Below are 13,117 nucleotides of genomic sequence, written 5' to 3' on the forward strand. Positions count from 1 at the left end.
CCGGGTGAGCAAAGCTGGCCAAGTATTGGGGGAATAGCTATGTGCTGTATCAATTATAATGTGTTCAAGAAAGGAAGGCAAGGAAAATAAAGGGAAAGAGGCATGTTTACTAAGGGCATTAGCAATGAGTGAGTCTCTATTAGTTATCGATTACTGTGTAACAGATTAAAGTTTAGTGGCTTAAAAGAACAAACCTCTGTTACCTCATGCTTTCTGTGGGTCAGGAGCCCAGGCCTAGCTTAGCTGAGTCCCTGGCTCAGGGTCTCGTAGGCCGGCCCTCAAGGTGCCAGTCAGGGCTGCAGACCTCGAGGCTCGGCTGGGATAGTGTCTCTTTCTAAGCTCGCTTGCGTGGCTTCTGGCAGGCTTCGGAAGAGCCACTTCCAAGTTCACTCACTGACTCTTGGCCACTCTGCAGGGCATCTCACAGCACGGCCTCTTGCGTCTGGGGCAGAGACAGACACAGTGCGCACAGAAGCGAGACCGGAGTCACAGGGACCTAATCTTGGAAGTGGCGTCTCGTTTCCTTTGCCATATTATCTTCCTTCACTAGTAGGTTCAGCCCAAGGGCAGGAATGTTGGGAGCCATTTGAGGGGCTGCCTACGCAGGTCCCTGCTGCTCTCCGGGCCATTCTAAAGGGATTGTAGGCCAGCTAACCGGAGGGTTAGGGGGTGGATGAATGTGATTAAAGGGGAGTAAGCATTCAATTGGTGTCTCTATCTCATGTGCTACTTTTTTTTAAAAAAAGATTTTATTTAGAGAGAGAGAGAGAAACATTATTGTGTGGTTGCTGGGGGCCGTGGCCTGCAACCTAGGTATGTGCCCCGACTGGGAATCGAACCTGCGATGCCTGGTTCGTAGCCCACGCTCAATCCATTGAGCTACACCAGCCAGGGCTCATGTGTTACTTTTAAAATAGAGGTGAGTTCAGGTAGTTACTTACTCCAGTGACAATGTGGATGACTAAACTGTGTTTTATCTGTTTACTTTGGAGATGACCAAAAAACATAGGGACCTTTCAAAAAAAAAGTTTCATTGAGCTTTGCACAGTCATTTTGCAATCAGGAAACAAGCTAAAGCAAAACCTAGAATGCAGAGTCTAACTCATTTATAATTCCTATTTATCTGGGACAAGGGGAAAAAGACAAAGTCTCTCTAAACAAAAATTTTAAAACACATGATTACTACCAGAATTTATAACTGACTAGCTTAACTTTGCAAGTGTAGATATTGATGAGATCCTATCGAGTGCTGGGTTACGGGGGTGGGGGGGGGGAGGGTAGAAAAACTTTAATTTTGCTCTTTGAAGACTCTCATGAGAAAACTGGTTTCTTTCATAGTATCGACAGTAACAAAACATCAAAGGTAGGTTGTTGTTTTGCCAAGTAGAAATGTAAAGGCTATGTACAGTAAACTGTACACGTGAAATTAAGTTTTGGTTACAAGATTTTTTCCAAGTGAATTTGTTATTGCTTAAGTAGAAGTGTTCATCCCACCTTCCAGTTAGCCTTCTTCCCATGTGTTTGAGGGGTGCTCCGTCCGACCAGAGAAAGGGAAGGCGGTCCCTTTCTTCTGTCCCGGAGCTGCTGGCAGTTTTGGTACTCCGGGTTTAGTTGGGCCAGGGCAGCGAGTTCGGTTTCAGACACATGGCCCTGAGGCCTCTGGGGGATGAGGCATACTCAGCAGAAACTGCGGCTCTGGATTCAAACACAGAGCTCAGTACCAGAGAGCTGTTTTCAGGGTTAGCTGCACCAAAGTGATGGTTGAGAGCCTTTCAAAAGGGCGAGAATAAAGAGAAAAAAAACAGGAGTGGAGACCAGTCTGAGGCATTGCTTCTGGCCATGGATTTGGAAGAAGAACCAACGAGCGAGGCCGGGAAGGAGTGGTCAGGAAGCGCTCACTCTGAATGCCTCAGTACGGTGCAGTTAGAGGACAGTCGTCACACGGACTCAGTAGCAGCGCCAGATGTCACTGAAAAGTCAAGTGGCGGGGGGATCACATTGTCGAGGACCTTACTTGATAAATCCAAGGGGCGTGGGGTTCTTGTGTCCGGCTGATCTCTCCTTCTGGGTACTGTGCTCCACAGACCATCATGGGATGTCTGACGGGCAAAGAAGGACATTCAGCGTTCCGGAGAATCCTGGACAAAGTAAGAGATGAGAGCCTGGATGTTCGGGCCGTCGTGTCCCTTTTGCAGCTGTGCCAAGACTCTAACCCTGCGGTCAAGGCAGCGCTGTTGGGCAGAAAGCCGGAAGATGTGGCAGTGGTGCAGCCAAAAGGTAGGAGCAGACCCGTCCACCCAAGTCACCGAGTTGCGTCCCCGGTAGAGGCCGTGAAGTTTGCTCCAGTGATTCATTTCTTCAGTGGCTTAGTTATTGTTAAGTGATTTCCACGTGCATTGTGCATGTAATTCCAGGAGCTGCAAGTTAAATATGTACAAGCTAAATTTGAGTCTCCATTTCTATCCCCTAGTTAGCTAAGCTGTCTGACACCTTGAAGTTGGAGAATGCCACCAGTGTTCCTCTGCCCTTCAGAAAGCCACACGCCCAGATCAGTGTTTGAGCCCAGGGCGAGCTGGTTCGCTGACAGCGCTTTTAAAGGCTGAGGTTTTCTCTTGTTTGGGTTCTGCACAAAGCGGTGGCCTCGCCAACCAGAAGTTAACCTCTGGCTGGCTCTGCAGCTTTGTGTTTCAACAGATAAATGAGACATTTTCCCTTTCATACAATTTAAACAGAATAATAAAGTATTTTCCTCTCCGAAAAGAGAGATTCTGCGTTTGCGTCCTCAGAATAGGCTGAGAAGTACTTTGCAATTCTGTTAGATCTCTCTTGACAAACCACGCTGTCGTGGTCTTCAAACCGGCTCGCTCCTCTCGTGCTTCTGCAGCTCTTCCTGCCCCGGGGAGCGCGGAGGAGGGAAGGACCTTGTCCGCCCTGCTGCTGGAGCACAAGGCGGACCTGATCCGGTGCGTGACGCAGCTGAGGCCCATCCTGGAGTTCCTGGAAACGGCCAAGGAGGGGTTCCTGCCCGGCACCGAGAAGAGGGTAACCATGTCCAGTGTCTCTCCCGCCCTTCCGAGTCTGGATAGCACTTTCCTTAAAACATTTTTTGTGACACACAGGACTTTTCACCTTGTGGAATTTTTGTACATACTGCATAGTGAGCACCTCGAGGATCAGCCCCTTTATTTGTGCCTCCTTAGCCTTGCAGCAGCTTGCTGAGGCCTCGCACATGGCGGTTGTACCTTAAATGGTGAGGTGAATGGATGGGTGGATATTCTTGTTCTGTTCCAGTGAGTTTTATGATAAAACAGCTGTCCCGAGAACTGAAGTAGATTGGTATCTTTGTAACTATTATGCCACTTTCCCTCTTTATACAAACAATACAGTGTTCATCTGTGGAAAATTGGGAAAACAAACAGAAAGGAAAAAATTAAAATATTCCACCATCTCCACACCCAGAGATGATTGCTCAGAGACAATCACTGCTAACATTTCTGAGTGTGTGCTCCCACTTTTTCTTATTTGAATCATCCCTGGGATGGGACTACCATACGGTTCTTTAACTTTTTGAATTTAATATATTGTGAATGCGTTTCCATACTTACCTCATGGACTTTGGTAGCTGTGCCGTATTGCCCAGCGGACATACCACAATTCATTAGTCCGTCATTGCTGGGCATCTGTCCCGGTGTTCTGCTGTTGTGAGCGATGCTGCAGAGAGCACCCTGGCACACAGTCCTTGCACGCTGATGAAGTCGTTTCCTTGAGTAGTTTCTAAGACGCGGGATATTGAAATAAAGAGTGTAACATTTTCCAAGTGCTTGCTTGATCTATATTGTCAAATTGCCCTTCAGGAAGGTTATACCAATTTACTTTCCCACCAGCTAGCTACTAAAATCCTCATTAAACTGCTGGCATGACTTCTCCAGTCCACTAGATAACTGTGTTTGTTGGTGTTACTGATTTTAACTTGGTGCTAAAAAATATTTTTATATCTGGGAGGAAGACATAGGGATGGAGAACTTCCGTGGCATCAGTTCTTAAAACTGTGGGGAGTGGCTTAAGTGTCCAGGGAGAAAATGTGCCAAAGCCACCGGTGTGATGGTGAAATACTGGGTAGTCGTGAGACTGGCTTCTTTTTTTTTTTTTTTTAAGATTTTATTTATTTATTTTTTTAGAGAGGGAAGGGAGGGAGAAAGAGAGAGAGAGAAACATCAGTATGCAGTTGCTGGGGGTCATGGCCTGCAACCCAGGCATGTACCCTGACTGGGAATCGAACCTGCAACACTTTGGTTCGAAGCCCAAGCTCAATCCACTGAGCTATGCCAGCCAGGGCCTAAGACTGGCTTCTTGATTTTCTTTTTCTCAGTATTCTTGTCTTGCTTTGTTTTCATATAAAATGGGAATAACCTTTAATCTCAAAATTGTATTTTGAAAATTAATTATATTTTAAAACTTCAACTCCTTTGAACTTCTTAGAGAAAGGTAATGCACAAAATAAGATTAAGATTAAACCCCTGTTTTATCCTTAGACTTCATAGTAAGTGTAATTTCAGTCACTCAGTTAGAGTAAGTTGCTTATAGATCTAGAAGCACCTGAGTCCCTCAGTGATTTCAATCGATTACTCATTCAGACCTTTTCCTTATGAGCTGGATTGAATGCGTCCTTTGAACTGTTTCATTATCTGGTAAAACAGCATTTACAGGTAGAGCCCAGACTCAGCCTCGTTCTCTGCAGCAAGGCGGACCACAATGTCATTTTCTACTGTCTCTTTCAGTTAACTTGACAGAAAGGGCTGAAGCAGAAGAACTTAAATTAGTTATAAATCACACACACAAGAAAACACTTCTTAGGACTGGGGTTCCACCAGAGCCTCATTAAACTGCTTCTTCTCACGAAAATTGAAGCAAAACAGCCAAGCAGGAGTGTCGGAGTGAATGCCGGTTGAACAGCTGCAGTGTCGTGACATTAAGGCGCATGCGTCCGGGCCTTTAGCCCCTCTCCCGGGGACGGAGCAGTGCTGATCACAGGCACCGTGGCCCTTGTCTCCAGATGTTCTGGCTGCTGTGAGAAACAGTAAATAGGAATGTCTTCAGGATTGCAAACATACAAAAACAGCAATTACCGTAGCTGCCATTTGCTTAGTGCTCACTGTGTGTGCAGAGGACACTTTAGGCATATAAACTCTACCCTCACAGCAACTTTATAAAGTCATGGACATCACCCCAATTTTAAAGGTGAAGAGACAGACACTTAGGGAGGTTAAGCAGCTCACCCAGAGACACAGCTGCTCATGGCCGGTGCTGGAGTCCTGGCTTCCAAACGGAGCGCCTTCTCTTAGCCACTGTGCACTCAGCTTTCCCGGAACCCCAGTGACCATGGCCCTTCCCTCACAGTCTCCTGTGTCCCGGGAGTTCCGCTAGGTTCCACAAATAGCAACTTCACTTTGTGGAATCCTCCTGAGAACTGTGCAAGAGGTGGTACCGTTATCTTCTTTTGCAGATGAGGACAATAGGGTTCGAAGAATTAAACGTCTTGACCAAGCTCACATGGGCAATACGCTTTGGAACTGGGATTCAAACGAGGCCCATCTGTCTGTAAAACCCATTCCTACTCTTAGCAGGAACTGGCTGCCTCGTTGTGTGCCAGGTTATTGCTTAGAAACAGAGAGACGGCACTGAAATCAGTGTGGTTTTTAGATACAAGCTCTTACATTTTAAATCATGGTTCATTTAGGAGAAATCTAATACATATTAGACTTTAAAGAGAATGACTGTGTTCTGTACTGACAAGGAGTATGACAACTTGGTTTGTAATAAATACAGTCCTTTCATATATGTAATATACATATTCCTTTCATATATATAAAACCAACTTGGTCTTATAGCACAATTCATTATTTTAAAGTGGGAGTTAACTTGATAATAGCATCCTCCGGCATGCTGCCGTGACTGGTCTACCTGGCTGTTTCTCCCAAGAACCGGTAGTTTCCCAAAGGAAATCTCAAAATTCAGTTACTGTGAATCTGTAGATTATGTGTTGAAATAATCCCCTGCATTGTCAGTTCCGTAAGAGCCCAGTTATGCATATTGAGTTGTAACACACTAGGAGACAGTTCTATTGTAACAGGACAATATCTGTAAAATAGCTGTCACCTGTTTGATTTTCCACCCTTCTGCTTGAGCCCCGTGCGTTCTTGACGCAGAACAGCCTTTCGCACACGCAGGAGCACGGAGTGGAGTTGGGGGTGGCGCCTGGAGCTAACGCATGTGGCCGTGAGAACGGGAAGGATAGACAGCAAAGAATCTGTGAGGAAAGTGACCCAGAAATGTGCTTTAAACCTGTTATTTTGGAGCGTACAGACAATGTATAAATTATCTGGGTATTCACATTGCTATACAAATAAAATAAAAGGAAGTAAAATAATAGAATTGCTTTGAAATTGCAACCTATACTTTACTGAACAGAAATTGAAAAACGCTCTAACTGTATTAATTGCCAGTCTGTTTCTCAATCCTAGTGTCTGAACAAACCCAGCCTAAAGAATCAGGTTAGATGTAAGCTACTTGCTCCGCCATACAGGCCTGGTATAAGACTGTTTTCACCGAGTGCGGACTCTTGGAGGCGAAGAGTATCCACAGCCCTGCAGTTGAGAAAGATCGATTTTCGTAGAGCTATTTGGAGAATGTTTTGGGTTTTTATTGAAACAAAGTAAGGAAGAGACCATGAAAAAACACTAGAGACCAGCAGAGGGAGGCTGTGGAGACAGAGCCTCTTGTCAAACCACCTTGCTGGGTTTTCCAGTGGTGTGTCAGATGCATTTGCAATTGCCGGTAACTGGTGTCTGGTTGATTACTTGCCGCCGCAGGTGATTCTGAATTGCTGCGAGGGCGGAACACCCAAGGAGACAATAGAAAATTTGTTGAACAGAATGTCTAAGGAGAGGACCCTGACTGCTGAGAGTTTGGTAAAACTCCTCCAGGCTGTGAAGATGATGTTCCCGAACTTGGCCCTTCTGCTGGAGAATTTGCAGAAAGTAGCTGCTTTGCCGAGCACCGCAGGTATCAGTTAATTGTTGGCTCTCTGGACCAGAACCTCTCCCGCAGAAAATTATAGCTTAAAACACCCTTTTAGCTCCATGCTGGGGAGCAAGATCATGTTAAGAAGTGTCCTTGTGAAACAGAGCCCACCTGTCACAAACCAGCGACTCTAATGTTTCTGGAGTTAAGACCTGAGCCCTGAGAATGACTCTTCTCTATTAAGCCCCCTCCCCATCAGGCTCCAGTGGCACAGGGTTTGTTGGAGTGTGGCTTTCTCAGGACTGTCCCCTGTCACCCGTGAATGCCTCAGGAGCCAAACGGGCTCACAGGGCTCACAATTTTGACATGTTATATTGACAAATGTGAGAGGAAAAAAAACCCCGCAAATCTTGACTTCCCCATTCCCACTTGAGTGCTGTCTGGGTCCGGTAGCCCCGCCCACCCACTCAGTTTGGGGTGGTAAGTCCCCGTCCCCTTCCTCAGAAAAACACCTCCAGCCAGTTCTCCCTTGGCTTAGGTCATTGGAAACCGGGTGGTTTTCAGGAAAAGCATATTTGGGAGATGAGAGAACTTTTTTTTCTAGCTTATAAAAGTAATGTATGCTTAGACAGACTTGAACAGTTTTAAAAATGAAGAAAACCTAAACCCTACCTACTTGATCGTATCAGTATTCACACATTGACACATTTTGTCTGTCACATTGTTTGTACAAGGTTGAGATGCTCTACCATACTTATAATTTTATAACTTTTCCCATTTAACAGTAGAACATAAATATCCTCCCCCGTTACAAAAAAAATCCTCCCTACACACCCTATCCGAAGGCTCTGCTCCCCCGTCACGAGGAGGGTGTCAGGTGCACAGGTAGCGTAATGATGAAGACAGTCAGTGCTGCCTGGCTTTGCATCCTGACTCATTTTGTAGCCGTGTGACCCTGAGCAAGTGGCCTAAGTGAACCTTATTCTCTCCTCTGTGAGATAAAGAGAAGAAAGGCACCTGTCACGTTCATTTTTGTGAGATTACATATGCAAAACATTCAGCTCAGTGCCTAGCACGCAATGGGCGCTCAGTAAATGTTAGTTGTTATTTATTATCTTCGTCATCACCACCACCGTCACCATCACCACAAGTTACATAGTGACAGACACCTTGGGACACAGACCGAATTTTTTTGCTTCAAAATATTTCTCAATGTCAGATGCCCAGAAGCAGAGTTACTGGGCCAAAGAGGAAAATACATTTTTAAATATCTGCAAAACTATGGGAGGTGCCTGATGGTGTTGCTTTTTCTTTACTTTCAAATAAACCTGACCTCTTAAGAGAGGATCCAGCAGACTGGCTCCGAGGGCGAGTCAGCAGAAGGGCAGTGGGCTGGCTTCACTAGCACAGTCCGACTCGTGCCTGCCGGCTTCCTGGAGCAGCACGTGGACCCTGTGCCTCAGCCGTGATGACTAACCGCCGCGTCCCCCCAATCTGTACATCTGAAGCTCGTACGAGCGCAGCCTTCTAACCACCTCCCCGCCCCGTTGAGCACTCACTAGCTCCTGCCACCGAGTGCTAGTCTTCAAAGGCTCTGTGGTGGTGGGCCCCCAAAGCACCGAGTGATCCCGTGCAGGTTGAAGGAGCCCTGGGCACACGTGTGCGTGTGAGGCCCCGAGCCCGGAGCCGCACTCGCTCTCTCTCCAGAGGAGACGGAGCTCACACGCTGCTCTCTCTCTTCCTCTCATCTGTCACCCCCCGGACTTCTGTAGCAGGAGCCCCTGAGGAAGGGGTGTCCTGTCGAGCGTTATTGTTCTGCTGATGTCCTTACAGTCCAGGCGAGCCCCGACGACTACGGGGCTGAGCTGCTGAGGCGGTACCACGAAAACCTCTCTGAGATTTTCACAGACAACCAGGCGTTACTAAAAACGATCCCACTCGTGAAGAGTTTAGCCCCCGGAGAAAGAGAGGTAAGAGGGAGCGGGGTGGGGAGTGAAGTAAGGAAGTAGGAAAAAAGATGAATATCTATATACTTTTAAAACATTTATACTTAATATAAATATACACACACAGTTATGTTGGGAAATGCTGAGGAGTCCATAGAGGAGAAATAGAAGGTGATTCCATTTCTGAGGCTGCGTGACAGATAGTAGGTAGCTGCAATTTCTGCAGTAATAAGGAAAGGAATGCAACGGGGAATGAAGAACGTAGTTACATATGAAAATCTCTCAGGTTGAGAGAGGCGAGGGATGCTAAGAAACCCCCCACCCCCTCCAGGAGTCCATTCCCGGGGACCCAGTGCTCAGACTCGCGGCCCCGTGGCTGGGCCAGTGGCCGGAAAGCCCCTTACATGTATGTTTGTGCTGCATCTTGAAGGTCATGGAGACGCTTGTGAAACGTGACTCCGGTTCGGGTGGTTTCACCTCTCTGATGTCAGCGGTTCTAGAAAAGCAGACCCTCTCCGCAACAGCCGTCTGGCAGCTGCTGCTGCTGGTGCAGGAGACAAAGACCTGCCCACCGAACCGGCTCATGGAGGAAATACGAAGGGAGCCTGGTGCCGAGGCTTTCTTCCGGGCAGGTGGGTCGCCGACCCCGGTGGTGCCTTTGTTCCCGCCGGAGGGTGTTGTCAGTCTCGTCGGGAGACAGAAAGAACTCTCTTATGGCAATCTCCCACGTCTCTGCCATTAGGAGCAGGGACTAGGCATTTTGACCCTGGATGTAAACCTTTTTAAATAAAATGTGCAGTAAGTACTCTAAGCTTGTATTAGTGGTTATACTCTGAGTGCAGTGCTGTGTGCCACTTTCCTTGCTCCCAACCCCAGGCAGGAGACAGGTGCAGTGGATCCTCATCGTGAAGAGTTGAGAAAAGGTGGAGAGAATTCCCCGAGCCAAAAACGCTGCTCGTAGTGTTACTCATGAATTTTCCACTCCCTTCCTTCCAGTGGCCACCCCGGAGAGCACTGCCTTCGAAACCCTCCTGAGGCATCACAGACTGATCCTGGAGGCCATCCGGCACAGGCAGGAAGACCAGGGCCTCACCTCTGAGGAAGAGCGCCTGGCGGAGGCTGTGAAGGAGGTGTGGTGGGAATGAAACACCCCTGGCGGGGAGGTGGTTGGGGTTAATGCCGGGACCGCCTCTCTCCGCGGGAGGAGCCCCCTGCCGCGGAGCCCCTGCTGTGTGCCAAGCCCCCCACCTGTGCAGCACATCTGCTGCTTGCCCCTCCCAACAAAGTGGTAGATGCTGTCGTCTGCACTTTGCGGACAAGGGGACTGAGGCTCCCAGGGCTCGGTCACTGGTCCAGGATCCTCCACTGGTCACAGGTGGAGCCAGAACATAAACCAGCTTCATGGGACTCAAACCTAGATTTATTCCATTCGCCTGAACCTCCGTGAACTCAAAGGGAACCATTATACTGTTCTCTGACATGTTTTCAGAAGCACCTTCTCTGAGAGGAAGGAAAGTAAAATGGTCTTATTACATGCTCCATTTTGGCTTCTAGAAAGAGCCAAGATAAACATGGATAGAACAAAGCTTTTGCCCATATGGGGTAACAAGTGGTGCCAACTCCTTTTCTGTAAGGCGTCTCGCAGTGTGGCCAGCGTCCCAGAAAACCCAGGTGGGACTGCGGGAGAATTCCTGGACGTCCAGCTCAGGATCCTGTGTATCCTGTGTGGGGAAGAGTTCTAAAGGAGCATAAATGAAACCACAGCTTCACCTGCAGTGCCTTCTCATCCAAGTAGGCATGGGAGGTGTACAGAAGGGCCGGTTTCTTTCTTTTTTAATATTTTATTTATTTTTAGAGAGAGGAAGGAGAAAGAGAGGGAGAGAAACATCATTGTGTGGTTGCCTCTCAAGCATGGTCCCCCACCGGGGACCTGGCCTGCAAGCCAGGCATGTGCCCTGACTGGTAATCGAACTGGCGACCCTTTGATTAGCAGTTGGTTGTTCAATCCACTGAGCCACACCAGCCAGGGCCAAAGGGCTGGTTTCTCATAGTCCACACAGGTGACGGCCTCACCGCAGTCTGACTCTCAGACGGGACAAAGACGGCACAGGTCTCCGTGGGCCTCCAAGGAGGGACGCACCTGCTGGACCCTGTCCCAGCGTGCCAGTGCTTCGGGGATGGGGCTTCCGCCGCCGATCAGTTTCAGCCTCGCTAATTAGTCTTGTGCCTACCTCCGGGGACGTCAGGTTTATTTAGATAGACTTGAAAAGAGCAGGAATAAAATATCTTCCAGAGTGAAAATTCCATTTGGCCATCTGTGGATGGTTTTGCTTTATTTTCTCAGTGTGCTAAGTCTTTCTGCTGATAGCGCTAGCATTCCGAGAGAGGGCGGCTTTGAAATAATATTCTCGGCCTCTTTAAAAGGCCCTTTCTTTAAAAAGCTGTTTCTCTGTGAAAGAAAATGATGTTTAAAAGGGTACATCTGAGTATCTAAAAATGTGAAGCCACTGATCATGCAAAATTACTTCTAGACACTGAGACAATTATATATTATGAAAAATTATTTTGATCTTCAAGGCAGAAACACCAACAACAAAATCGTACGGTTTTCCAAGCTTTTAATATTAAGCTCTAGGAAGGTTCTTTGGGAGATTCCTGGTTGCTAGGAGGGTGTTTTTCATTGGAAATGCTTAATGCTTCCTTGCTTGCACTTTCTTTGTATTTGCACATGTGTCTTCCCATGTGCCTCCTTTTTTTTTTTTTTTTTGTCAATTTCCCTGTTCTTTGGAAAACAGGGCTCTCCACTACATTTATATCACAAGCCACGTAAACTTGTTACAGATGGGGCGGTGTCTTCCTGAAGTTAGCTTTTATTTTTTTAATGTTGAAAACCATGCAGAAAATCTGCTGATAGTGACCACAAACCTTTGTCTCGTGGTGTTCATTCAGGTTCTGAGCATTTCCTCTGAGACAGCCGGCCCTGAAGCGTCCCCAAGAGCAGCGCTGGGCAGAGCCATGGAGAAGTCCGCCTCAGCCGCAGAAATATGTCAGCTCCTCTGCAGCATCCACAGGTCTTTCCCGGGCCTGCAGCCCGTCATGCAGGAGCTGGCACGCACTGGTAAGCAGCAGGCAGGTGTGGGTCCTGGCGGGCCCCCGGGTCGCTTCCTTACTGGGGAGAAGAGGCAGCAGCTCCTGTGAGAGTTCATCCCCAGCTACCTTCTTTGTTTTACGTGCTCTCGATACTTAGGGGGGGCACAGACATAGATGTAAAATGACGCTGTTTGTGTTAATCAAGTAAAGATGACAGTGATCTTGCGTCAGCGTTTTCCGGGGGGTCTCAAGCAGTCTGCATTCTCCTCTGAGAAGAAAAGTTAGAAAGCAAAGTAGAAACTTAGAGAATTCCCAGGGCCGTGTGCTTTCTCTCCCACGCAGGTTTCCTTACTCGGGAGGATGGAGAGGAGGAAAGGTGGAAGGTGAGTGGTAAGTTTCACCTGGAAGCCAGCGACAAAGCAGGTGAGCAGGCAGCCGAGCCAGGCAAAGAAGACTGCCCGTCTGGGAAACAGAGCGACCAAGGAGAGACTGGCTCCTTGGCGGAACAGCAGGAGAAAGACACTTCTTCCTCCCCAGACTCGGCCAAGAAGAGCTTCGTCTGCAAGGCCTGTGACAAAAGCTTCCACTTCTACTGCCGCCTGAAGGTGCACGTGAAGCGCTGCCGGGCGGCCAAGAGCAAACAGGTGCAGTGCAAGGAGTGCAGCGAGACCAAGGACTCCAAGCGAGAGCTGGAGAAGCACCAGCTGGAGGCTCACGGTGCGGGCGCAGAGCCCGATGTCCCCAAGAAGAAGAAGAAGAGGCTTCCGGTGACGTGCGACCTCTGCGGGAGAGAGTTTGCTCATGCCTCAGGTACGCTCGTGAGTGTGGAGTGACCGAGGGTGGCGCCTCCGCATGCCGTGGTCTGGGTTCCAGCACCGCTTCCAGCTGTGCACCGCGGGCGCCTTGGAAAGCGGAGCGGGCTCCCGCAGAGGCCGGTGGTGGTTTGAGAGGAGCGTGAGCTTCGGAGGCGCTTCTCTGAACTTGAATTTCCCCGTCAGTAGGCACCGGGTGCCACGTACTTTCTGGATTGTCACAATGATTTGAGATGATAGAGCTAATCA

At 48.3% G+C, this 13,117-nt stretch overlaps 1 protein-coding gene across 1 annotated transcript in view; it reads left to right on the forward strand.

The window, feature by feature from the left end:
- ZBTB40 (zinc finger and BTB domain containing 40) overlaps nt 1–13,117 on the forward strand; it is a 65,327-nt gene that overhangs the window by 35,957 nt on the left and 16,253 nt on the right. Inside the window, exons 5-12 of the mRNA XM_028513500.2 lie at nt 2,085–2,277; nt 2,885–3,042; nt 6,870–7,062; nt 8,854–8,990; nt 9,397–9,598; nt 9,963–10,096; nt 11,916–12,084; nt 12,399–12,866. Of these exons, the coding sequence (XP_028369301.1) occupies nt 2,085–2,277; nt 2,885–3,042; nt 6,870–7,062; nt 8,854–8,990; nt 9,397–9,598; nt 9,963–10,096; nt 11,916–12,084; nt 12,399–12,866 (1,654 nt within the window). The remainder of the gene's footprint in view (nt 1–2,084; nt 2,278–2,884; nt 3,043–6,869; nt 7,063–8,853; nt 8,991–9,396; nt 9,599–9,962; nt 10,097–11,915; nt 12,085–12,398; nt 12,867–13,117) is intronic.

This window comes from Phyllostomus discolor, chromosome 5 (genome assembly GCF_004126475.2).
Source record: "Phyllostomus discolor isolate MPI-MPIP mPhyDis1 chromosome 5, mPhyDis1.pri.v3, whole genome shotgun sequence".
In the NCBI taxonomy this organism is placed as follows: Eukaryota; Metazoa; Chordata; class Mammalia; order Chiroptera; family Phyllostomidae; genus Phyllostomus; species Phyllostomus discolor.